We start from the raw sequence: 12180 nt of genomic DNA on the forward strand, positions 1-12180 counted from the left end.
AGGAAGGATCCATGCACTGACAGAGATATGTGTTATTTGTTATTAGGATTCTATTGCTATTACAGTTATCTTTATCGTCTTTTTACTATTATAATAACTGATTTGAGCATCGGAGGACCAACATCAAAGACCTCTTTCCTATCTTGACACTGACATTCTTAATTTTACAAGATAGAATGGAATCTTCATACGATCAATTATAGTCATATTTTTAATCAATTGTCTTCGTCGTTTTTAGATAGAATCATATGACATATTATATTCGAGGAGTTTCAATTATTTATGATATTGCCGTCAAGATTCATTACTTCCTAATTTATGTTCTATAAGGCCGAGTCGATACTATATCGGTGGAAAACTTGCGTAGGCAGTAAGAATTGGATACCTACATATTTAAAAAAAAAAAATCACAAATTATTAGTTTTTCTTATTATTATGTAAAGCACCGTTGTATGAGTGATTCAGACATCTCCGCTCCACTCCACTCCCATGGCTCTGCTCTTTCCACGCTCCTGCGCCTTCTCTCGCTTGCCTCCAGCCACATCGAGGAGCCCGCTCAGCTGCCGCAGGAGGAGATCGGCTCTCCTCGTCCGATCGTCGTGGCAGGAGGTTGATTTCGCTAGTCTCCAACCTCTCCTTCTTATTCGATCCGGAATCAAGATCCCTAGCTTGTTCTCTCCTTGTCTCAGCTCGCAGGGGTCCTCGTCTTCTCCGCGATCCCTTTCACCGCGGTGAAGGCCCTGGCGAATAGCGCTCTGGGGGAGAAGCTTCGCCGGCAACTTGAGGAAACCAAGGCGGATGCGTTGGAGAAATCGAGGAGGTTCGAAGCCCGTGCTCGGAAGGCCAGAAAAGCAAGGTATTCGTTGTCTTCCTATTGATTAATTGAATATCTGTGTGCCCATGGCAAGTTATCTTTCTATTATTATGAATGGATCACTACAGCTTAAACGGTAGTCTGTTAAATTAATTACTCATGTACCAACAATTGCTTAGTTTAGTGGGAAACGAGTAAGATTTCGAGAGCTTTATGTGAAAAGTTGAAGGTTAGAATTTGTGTAGTCACACTATTTTGAGCAGATCAACATTTGTAGTTCCCACCTCTATTTTTTTTTTCTTATATCCAATTGTGGTGTAGGGACAAATCAATAGAAAATTAATTACTTATGCTTGAACTACAATTTGGGTGCGTAGTCGGATGAGTACAAGACTTTCTGAGTCAATTTGGACTATTGTGGGTCAGTTCGAATTGGACATGGAATCCAATCCCTAGTGGGATGGTCCATAAAGTGGAATGTGGTTCGGTTGGACGGAGGGAATAGGGTTTTGGCCATCAGGTCGAGTTGGATGCTGTTGGAGAGAATGAAGATGAGGATCTTTGTAGAGAGGAGAGAATGAAGGAGAGCTCACTAACAATTGTTCTTAATCTTCTTGATCGATTCACAAATGTCAAATACAAGGACATATTTATACATACAAAAAGATTCTTTAAGAGACACATACAAAACTCTTTAAAAGACACCTAACTCTTCATGCTAAGAATATACTCTAGATGCTAAGAATATGCTCTAGAAATATAGTCTAGAGTTAATGAATAATATTCATTCATGTACAAAAGATTAAGTTTATTATTTCAACATCCCCGTTAAACTTAAACATTTGTTACTCCAAAGCTTTGTTCTTAATCTTGTAGAATCTTCAAACTTCAATGCTTTGGTGAAAATATCTGTAATTTGATCATGTGTTTTCACATACTTTAGTTGAACTTCATTTCTAATGATGCTCTCTCTAATAAAATGATATCTTGTATCTATATGTTGCTTATGTCATGAAAATAGGATTCTTTCCCAAAGCAATAGTTGACTTATTATCAATAAAAATTTCAGTACCAAATGCATCATCTTCAATAATTTTCTTAGCCATATAGTATGACAAACACAAGCAGCAGCAACTGCATATTCTGCTTCACAAGTTGACAACGTCACATTCGGTTGTTTCTTTAAACTCCAAGTGAATGCAGTATCTCCAATGCAAATAAGAAAATTGTTGGCGCGGTTAGCACTAACGGTCTAACTCAGGTTTTGATGAATGACAAAGAACGTTAAGTTAGGTTTGTTGTGATCTAATACTTTGACTGAGTGTGTAGGAGAAATCCAGCTAGGTCAACGGGCCGATCAGATAGCTGGTGCGAAGTCCAGATAGGTCGACAGGTTGACCGAATAGCTGGCACGAAGTCCAGACAGGTCGACGGGCTGATTGGATGTCTGACAGGTAAGTTAAGGTAAGTCACTAGAGGGGAGTGACTTGGTGAGGACGCGTTCCCCGGAACAGTAGGCGTCGATCCAACTTAGAACCATTTCAGGAATCTAAGTTGAGATCGTGATTAGATTCTGGTCTCGGTGAGATAGAATCTAATTACTACCTTTTTTACTATAATTGTGTTAACACTTTATTTTGCAAGGTAGTATAATTTGTATTTGCCTCGGACTAACATTTTCTTGTAGGAAATTGATGTGTTGGAAAATGGTGGTTTGAGCGCCCGGAGTAGAAAAACTTATCTCGTCGCCACGTGGAACGCGCTGATTGGCTGGGCCAACGTCACGGTCTACGCGCCCAGAGCACTCCTATAAAAGGAGCCTTCCTCCAGAGCTACGAACAATTACTTTTGCTACGACTTTTCTGTTGCGCTCTACTCCTGTGACGCCGCGAAGCCTCTCCGACAACTTGCGGCTCGATTTTATTTTCAATTGTTGTCGGTATTCTTTTCATAGTTCCTGTACTTATTCTATAATCATTTTTTGCGAACTATTAGTGATTGCCCACCAAAAGCACTCTCACGTGCGGGCCTTGGAGTAGAAGTCGACGAAGGCTCCAAACCAAGTAAAATTGGTTTGTGTTAGCGTTGTACCTTTTATTTTTCCACCGTGTACTCGATTTAATAACGATTTTTTTTTAAATGACCGCCATTCATCCCCCCCCCCCTAGCGAACTCTACGGTCCAACAAGTGATATCAGAGTAGGTACTGCTCTGATTTGGTGCAACCACCAATCAGGCAAGGGGGTGAAACCCTTATTTCATTTTTTTTCGGTTTTCAGTTTTTTCGATATATTCGAAATTTGTATTATTACCTTTTTGGAAACATTTTCTTCATAGCAAATTAAACTGAGCTGGTGCAACACCAATTCAGTTGTAATATTGTTTTTCTTTCTCCCACACTACTAATCCAAGACTAAGTCTTGGGACCCTTTCTCTTTTTCTCTCTTTGTGTGCAGGATTCATGGCCTAGACTGAGGGTTACAACACCGTTCGACCTCCCATATTCAGTGGCGACGACTTCCCATACTGGAAGAAACAAATGGAGGTTTACTTGAAGACCGACTTCGACCAGTGGTTTAGCGTCACCAGAGGGTACAAGGTGCCTGTCGACAACTCCGGAACCCCAATGGATCTGAAACATTAGAATCTGGAAATGAAGAAGAAAGCCCAGATCGACTTCAAGGCGCTCAACACTCTACAATGCGGGCTAACAAAGGAGGAGCTGAACTGAGTGGGCCCACATGAAAATGCGAAAGAACTGTGAGACAAGCTTATCGAACTGCACGAAGAAACTAGCGATGCAAAGGTAACCTAACGAGATCTTTATTTAAATAAATTATTTAACATTAAGAAGCAGAAAGGAGAATCCGAGTCAACTCCACACGAGGATCAAAGACATCCTCAACGGGCTTCATACCATCGGCCACCAAATGGAGAACCATGATTTAATAAGGTACGCCCTAAACACATTTCCTCGAAATGCATTGTGGGCATCCATCGTGGATGCCTACAAGATTTCGAAGAATCTTTCAAAGTTAAAATTAGATGAATTGTTTTGCGAACTTGAGCTACACGAGCAAACTAACGCCAGAACCGAGAAAGGTGTTGCTCTTTTTTTGCAGGTTCCTCCAAGGAAAAGTCAAGAATCGTTCCTGAATTTGAAGGTGAGTCAGATCAAGACTCAGAAGACGAAGAACACCTGGTGAACTTGGTAAGAAAATTGTTCACCAGGAGAAAAAAGAACTTCAGTAGAAAAGACCTACAGAAGATCAACTCCACTACCGAATCAAAGAATGTGACCTGCTTCTGATGCAACAAAAAGGGTCACTACAAGAACGAGTGCCCAAAGTTGAAGAACGATAAAACCAAGACAACTAAGAAGAAGACACTCAAAGCAATGTGAGACGAATCGTCTTCAGAGGAATCGGAAGCCAAAGAGCAAAAGCACCGGAGCTACCTTGTGCTGATGGCCCGCGAATTAGAATCGAAGGACGAATCGGAAGACAGATCCGAACTCGAATTGAGCCACAAATCCGTACTCATTTCCGAAGGTTCCGAGGAGGTAAATTTTAATTTAAGCAAAACGTTTTTTAAAGTAAGTGTGTGTTTAAATAGAAAATTAACTGAACAAGAAAATCAAAATAAATTACTCCTTGAGAAAAACCAACAACTCAAGGAACAAATTAAAAAATCAAATCCAAATCAAGGCGTAAAACTCGAGGAGGAAAATTCAACATTAAAAATTGAAATTAACAAACTTAAAGGGTTATTAGAAAAATTCACAACTAGATCTAAAAATTTGGACCTAATATTAAATAATCAAAAAGGAGTATACAATAAATCTGGACTTGAATACAAGTCTAGCTCAACAAATAAATCGTTTATTTCACTTGTATCTCAAAATAAAAAACAAACCAAAGCTTGGGTTCCGAAAGCGTGTCTAACCACGCAAATAGGAATTATTCAATATTATATACCTAAAAATAAAATATATTATGTAAAATCCAAAAACCCAATTCAGAATTCTAAATATAAAATTAAATCAACTAAACCAAAATCAAATAATAGAAATAACCATAAAACCAACTTAAATCAAGATTATAATAAAGTATATTATAACTATAAAAGTAATCGACATAAACCCAAAACTAAAACCTAAATCCAGATCAATAATTCAGGGGGAGGCTCCAAATTAGTTGGCACCTTCAAAAATAACCTACCCGGCAGGGTAATTAGGATTAGCTTAAAAAGGGACTAAGTTTAACTTGATATACGGTACTAGTGAAGTTTTGGATGATAGTAGGTTAGGGAAACTCAGTATATGCATGTCTAGGAAGATATGACTTTGACCTGGTGCATTTGGCTGAGTGGAACTAACTGAAGCTACCCCTTACGGATCCTAACTAGTTAGACCAATATTTTGTACTAAGTTCAGTAGATAGGACTATTTGGAAAACCTCGAATGCATGGTTACTCTAATGATGTCCAGGTGACTCACTATAGCCCAGAAGTTTATCCAAAGAATGTCTGTTTGTCGAGTCCAAAGCTAAACTTGAATCTAACACAAAGTTAAACCAAACCCTAAAAATTGAACTTAACTTCATCTCACAAAAAATTATACGATTCCCTGATTGAAAACATAGATCGAGTGAAATGACTAAGGACTTTAAATTAATTAAAATCAAATTAAATTAAAATCAAATTAAATTAAATTAAAATCAAATCAAATTAAAATCAAATCAAATTAAATTAAAATCAAATTAAATTAAATTAAATTAAAATTAAATTAAATTAAAATTAAATTAAAATTAAAATAAATCAAATTCAATTTAAAATTGAAAATTCAATTTAAATTTATCTCTTAAATTATTTTAACTTAAAAATTATTTTAATTTAAAATAAAAATATTTTAACTTAAAAATTATTTTAACCCAAAAAAAATTATTCTAAAAATTATTTTAAAATTATTTTAACTTAAAAATTATTTTAAAAATCATTTTAACTTAAAAATTATTTTAAAAATTGTTTTAAAATTATTTTAACTTAAAAATTAAGTTCACTCAATCTTTATATATATATATATATATAAATAAATAAATTTAAATTCACAATAAAACTCTAATTAATCTTAACTCCTGCCTATTGTAGGAAACCAAGTGGATCTTAGATAGTGGTTGCTTCAAACATATGATAGGGGATCACACCAAATTCACTTAACTAACCTACAAAAGCTTAGAAACGGTTGCCTTTGGGAACAACAGCAAATTCAAGGTAATTGGGATAAGTAATATTCAACTTAAAACTGATTTTACTATTACAAAAGTATTACTTGTTAATAATTTCAAGTACAACCTTCTTAGCATTAGTCAATTGTGTGACTCAGGATATAAGGTTAGGTTCCTATCTTCTGAATGCCTAATAAAGCACTTAAATAACCCTACCATAAGTCTAAAAGGATTTAGAAAAGATAATATCTATGCAATTAACCTAATCATTTCTTCACTTAAGTGCTACTTAACACAAAAAGAAGAAACCTGGTTATGGTATAGAAGAATGTTACACACAAACTTCAGAAATATAAGCAAATTAAATGGATTAGTTAGAGAATTACCAAAATTACTTAATTTAGACTCAACAATCTGTAATGCTTGTCAACAAGGAAAACAAACAAAATCTAATCACAAGCCAACTAATCAACTTCAAACAAATTCAATGTTATAACTACTACACTTAGACTTATTTGATTCCCATGGAGTCAAATCAATAAATGGAAGCTTATATTGTCTAGTAATAATAGATGACTATTTTAGATTCACCTGGGTAAAATTCTTAAGAAATAAAGATAAAACATTTGAAATCTTTACTAATTTTTGCAAACAAGTTGAAAATTAAAAAGACCTTAAAATTAAAAGAATTAGAAGTGATAATAGAGGTGAATTTAAAAATCACAACTTCAACCAATTTTGTCTTGAAAACGGTTACCGTCACGAATTTTCATATCCTAAAACATTTCAACAAAACAGAATCGTAGAATGAAAAAACAGAACTCTACTTGAAGCCTCTAGAACTATGCTAAATGAATATAACCTACCAAAATACTTTTGGGCAGAAGCTGTTAGCACAGCTTGTTATGTACAAAACCGAACTACAATCAATAAAACTCACAATAAAACCCTATTTGAAGTATATTATAATAAACATCCTAACTTTAAATACTTTGAAGTATTTGGATGCTCAACTTACGTACTAAATACAAGAGAACACTTAGGAAAATTTACCTAAAAAATAGAAAATGGGATATTTGTAGGATACTCTTTAAACAGTAGAGGTTATAGAATATATAATAAAGTCACACTAAGAATTGAAGAAACCTCAAATGTGAAATTTAAGAAATCCAACCAAAACTTAGAACAAACTCAAATCCAACCAATTGATTTTGTTCAAGGTAACACGAGGAATAAGCGAAATCAGTCGTGAAGAGATCGACGAGGAGATCGACCTCCACAGAACCGTAAAGTCGACTGAATCACCCGATTGACGAATAATTGGTGATTCGGACACGATCCGGTAGTAGGCGGGCCCCCCCTTCAGTCGGCCGGCGCCAGTGAAAGTCTGGAGGCGCCCGTCAGGAGGTGTGTGGGGACCGTAGGACGGGACGGCCAGATAGGCAAGCCCGGATTACGTATGGATGAAATCGAATACAGGATGGGTCGGTGGCTCGCACTTATGGTTGGAAGACACCACAGTCGAATCGGGGTTGGCCTTTCGTTAAAAGGTCGCGGACCGGTGACCGACAATGGCAAGCGTAGCGCCCTGTTTATTGGTCTCCATGGCACGGGTAAACCCGCTGCGTGGGTCGATCGGATGTTGAGGGATCGCTCGGACGACTGAGTTTGGAGCGAGGAAAAAGACGATTTCTCCTCGGCACGGTGGGTTTCACGTGTCGTACTCAATCTTGTGAGGTTCTGCCATTGTCCCGTAGCGTGCTTTGGTATGCGATATGGGTCGAGGTAAGTTTTCGGCGACCAGTACTTATGAAAGGACGGGTAAGCTCGGCGGTAGCGTACTAGGAAAGGACGGAAAGCGCGTATGCACTGATGCAGCGTGCGGACCCTCGTGGCTATATAAAGAACCTCGGGTTGTGGGTGAGTGCGTGCGAGATTTTGGAAGCCACTTTGTTATGTAGCTTACACGACTTGGGAGGGCCGTCAGGGACACCCCTCGGCTCGGTTTTCTTCTTCTTGAGTTCACCGGGCACTCGAGGATCGGCGGGGCGCCGCGTCCCAGTTCGTTGACTCTTGATTGAGCGAGGATCAATTGGCGCGTCTGTGGAGCACTGCGTTGAACAAAACGATGGGCGGTGGGCGACTGACGCCTGCGGTGGCGCTTTGAAGAACTCGATGCTGCGGTGAGATGAGGGCATGAACTTATGGGCAACAAAAGCATCGGTAGAGCGGACAGCAAGCAACATCTGCGTGCGGTGGCGAGCGGGCGCACCTCGAACCGTCGCGTTCCGCACTTATTCGCACCCACAAGGCGCATTCGAAGATAGAGGCTCTTCTTGAACGAAATGCAAGCGGGATGGCGGAAAAGCCCGGCGGACTCGTCTCCGGCGGATCGATCGCGATTTTGGAGGCCGTTCTGAGACCCTCTGCCCGAGCCTACGTGGCTCAGGCGATCGGCCGGCGGTACAAGGAACAACGGACCGGATGATCGTCCAGGTAAGTTTGGTAACCACTACACTCCGTGATATCGGATGGGTAAAATGCCGTCTTCCTTCTGACTCTCTCGGGATCGGCTCGGCGGTGGTTTCGGAGGCTGAGACGGGTCCGTCACTAGCGAGGACTTAGACGGCCTTCCTCCACCACTTGCTAGCGATCGGCGTTATCGGAAGACAAGTGTCGACTTGTTTGCCGTAGCGAAGTCGAGAGAATCGCTTGAGAGCCGTCCGATTGACCAAGTGGCGATGGATATCCCAGCGGCCGCGTCGGAGGCGATGATGCCTTCGCTCGGGGCCTTGTGGATGGGGACTTCTTGATCGCTCGTCGAAGCCGCCGAGATTATGATCGTATGCTCGTCGGACGTGAATACATAAACATGGCAGGCCTGGGAAAAACTCTAGGCGGGCACTGTTCGTCTTGGAAGCAACCGCCGCTCAGCGGCCACTGAAGAGGGGCCAGGGAAGCGATCCGATCCCCAGGCCGGTGTCGCGCGTCTGAAGTGGCGGCCGCTCGGCCAAGCGAAGAAGGGTGGACCCCATGTTGCACCTTCCACGGACGGATCATGCTACGAGGGATTGTCGAAGTCTTCCAGTGGTGATCCGTTCGGGAAGCGGCGACGGTCTCCTCCATCGACGGAGACAAAGGACCCGTAAACCGGCCGGACCCGCGAAAGCACGGCGTCAGCGTGCCGATCGGCCGCGGATCTCGAGGGCAGGAGGAGAATCGCGGGCGTCAGGAAAACAGTCGGCCAGGTCCGCTCGGGAAGAGGAAGGCGAGGCAATACTTCCGGGCGAGATCAGCGTTATTCTTGGAGGGCCGTAGGAGAACTCGAGCCAAGCGAGGAAAGGGCGTTCGGCGACTGGATCCGCGGTCATTTGTAGCCAGAAGCGGGCAGTGGACGGAAATCACTTTTGGTCCGGAGACTTGGAAGGAGTAGAAGTGCCCCAGTGGCAGCTACTGCTCGTTCATGTGCAATTATACTATTCACCATATTTGACAAGGGGCTCGGTCGACATCGTATTGAATTCGATCGGTGCCAATTGATCGTCTTGCTGCGCCAGTAGCGACCCGCTCTGCGGGTTTCACAGGCAGCAGTTGGTCAGACGATCGGTGGCTACCTCCAGAGGAGCGCTCCGGGAGGACGGGACGATAAACTTACGTGGTGGTGAGCTCTCCCTCGTCCCTCTCTGGCCGTTTTGGGACGGAGCCTCGCGAATTCAGCGTTGTGACTTTCCCCGGAAGATAAAGTTCCCGTGGAGGAACAAAGTAGGAGAAATGCGTGGAGATCAGCTAGCGGCTGGTGGTGCTATATAGAGATGGTCGGCGAGAGGCTTGTTCGCTCGGGCGCAATTGAGGTCGCGCCATGGCGAAAACCTACGCTAATTTACGATGAAAAGGAAGTTCGGATCCATCCGGCCGATCGGGGAGCCCGACTTTTATAACCACGATGCGGAGGAGGCGGAAGGAGCGATCGATACCTCAGCGAAATCATGATGTTTTGATCGGTCGGCGTATGAGTTGCCGATTTCATGAGCCTAGCGGCGTAGGTTCATGTCCGGGGCCTCGGCGATGAAAGCGGAGAAAAGGGACTTGGTAGCGAGAATACCATCGTCAGGTGAGTAGAAAAACTTGGAGCTGGCTCTGTGGTCGGTTCAGTGGGCGTGCCGTGGTATTGATCTCGGGCGGGGGTAGTGGAGTGCGTCGACTTCGGGACTTAAACAAAGCATGCCCAGTTTTTATCCCTTGGGATGGTGACTCTCTGGGTTGTGAATTGATTTGCGTGCTCGGCGTACAAGGCTATCGTCGGTGCCTCGCTCGCGAAGATCGAGAAAGGTTAGTTTTGTTGGCTATGGCGCGTATTGCTCTGATGTGATGGTTCGGTTAAAGAATCTGGGGCCACTATCGGCGCTTGATGAGCAAAGTGTTGGGGGCAATCAGGCGGAATCACGGGAGTACATGTGGCATTCTTATTAAATCCGGCCGATCTTTCGAGGATATCGAAGAAACCTTCCGAGCTGTGAATATGGAATCGACTAAATCCCGAAGTGCTGTTCGGGAGAGGCGTTTCTTGGGGTGCATGGTAGCCAGGCGGGAATCGAGCAAATCCAGCCAAGGTGAAGGCTCTGAGACATCGCCCCAAATCTGAGAAGTCTGAGGTTGGCCGGTGGGATATTGCTTTGTCGATTCATCTCGAAACCGCCGAGCAGGCCTTCCTTTCTTGAGATTTGCGAGGCTACTAAGTTCTAGTGGGATGAAGAATGTGATCGGCGTTAGGAATTGAAGGCATATCTTAATTCTCTGCCGGTGTTAGCCGATCGGGGTGAGTCACTTTATATTTATTTGTAAGTCGGCGTCTTGTAGGCTCGGCCTTGAACAGCCGGTAGGTGTATTTTCGTCGCGTTTAAAGATCTTGAATCTCGTTACAGGGCTCGAAGTTGGCCTTTGCTTTGGTTCTAGCAGCTGGCGCCGGCCGTGTTCTTGGCTCACCGTCGTTGTCGCAACGAGTCCCTCGGAAAATCTTGTTAAATCGAGGCGTCAGGACGGCTCGTGAGTGGACGACAGAATTAAGTGGTTGACATCGATATCGGCCCGCTCGTGATGCCCAATCTTGGCGATTTTGTGGCGAAGTCTGAGCGGGCGGAAGCTATGTGAATATATGTGGATGGGTCCTCCACTCGGCTCGGAAGTGGGATTGGAATATTCTGCTCTCACCTCGAGAAGATGTACCTATCAGATCAATTTGGATTACAAAGCTACCAGCAATGACGAATATGAGGCCCTCATGGCGGATTACTGCGGCCCGGCGTGTGGGTGCGGTCGGGTGACTCTACCGGATTCACGGTTGGCGCTCGCCGACTTTGGTACCTTTGAAGTTGAGCTCGGCTTAAGCTCTGTTGAAACCTTTGAAAAACTTCAAGCCACTTTCAGGAGGTCCTTATTGAAAATTCCCGAGCGGAGAACCGAGGCAGCGAGATGACTTGGCGAGCTATGAGATTCATAGTCTGGGTCACCGTTCAGCGACCTATTGAAAAAAATGCGCTAGTAGCACCGTCGCCGGATGGAAGCCTTCGTTTCCATTGGAGACACCCGTCGTAGAGTTCCTAAAAGTCACCGCGATCGGGATGAAAGCCGGTGCTTTCGGGAGGAGGGGGTCGGTTCGCTTATCGGCGATCGGCTCTGAAGGCTTTCTCTAGCCCGTTGTTGAAATGTGTGAGCTGGAAGATAAACATCCTCAGGGAGTACATCGAGGATCGTCACGGAGGACGTGGCGGGCGATCACTAGCGAAGATTTTGCTAATTTGGATACTTTGGCGACCTTACGAATGGGCCTGCTCGGGACGGTATCTCGTGCCTTTCATGCAGTATCCTGACTTCTCTCACCGGCCGTGAGAGGAGATGAGCATCAACGTTCATGTCCGTTCGTCGATGGGAATGGATATTGTGGGTCCATTTCGATGGCGGCCGTGGTTATTTTCTCGAATGGGTGAAGGCAGGGCCTTTGGCCGGGATCACCAGACAAATGGTCGAAAAATTCATATGGCAACCATATGGGTTCGGTATCCCTCGATGAGTTGGTTTAGACAATGGGCGATAATTCCGAGGAAGGTCTTTGGAAGATTGGTGCAAAGCTACGGCGTCGAGCAA

The 12180-nt window shown here is 43.3% G+C and overlaps 1 protein-coding gene across 2 annotated transcripts in view; it reads left to right on the forward strand.

Annotated features, from left to right (window-relative positions):
- The first annotated feature begins 441 nt into the window (after positions 1 to 441).
- The window catches only part of LOC122019874 (chlorophyll a-b binding protein 7, chloroplastic-like), a 31147-nt gene continuing 19408 nt past the window's right edge, over positions 442 to 12180 (forward strand). For both annotated transcript variants that reach the window (XM_042577460.1, XM_042577461.1), the window contains exons 1-2: positions 442 to 609; positions 690 to 856. In XM_042577460.1, the coding sequence (XP_042433394.1) occupies positions 490 to 609; positions 690 to 856 (287 nt within the window). In that variant the 5' untranslated portion in view covers positions 442 to 489. The remainder of the gene's footprint in view (positions 610 to 689; positions 857 to 12180) is intronic.

The sequence above is a fragment of the Zingiber officinale genome, chromosome 9A (genome assembly GCF_018446385.1).
Source record: "Zingiber officinale cultivar Zhangliang chromosome 9A, Zo_v1.1, whole genome shotgun sequence".
Classification (NCBI taxonomy): Eukaryota; Viridiplantae; Streptophyta; class Magnoliopsida; order Zingiberales; family Zingiberaceae; genus Zingiber; species Zingiber officinale.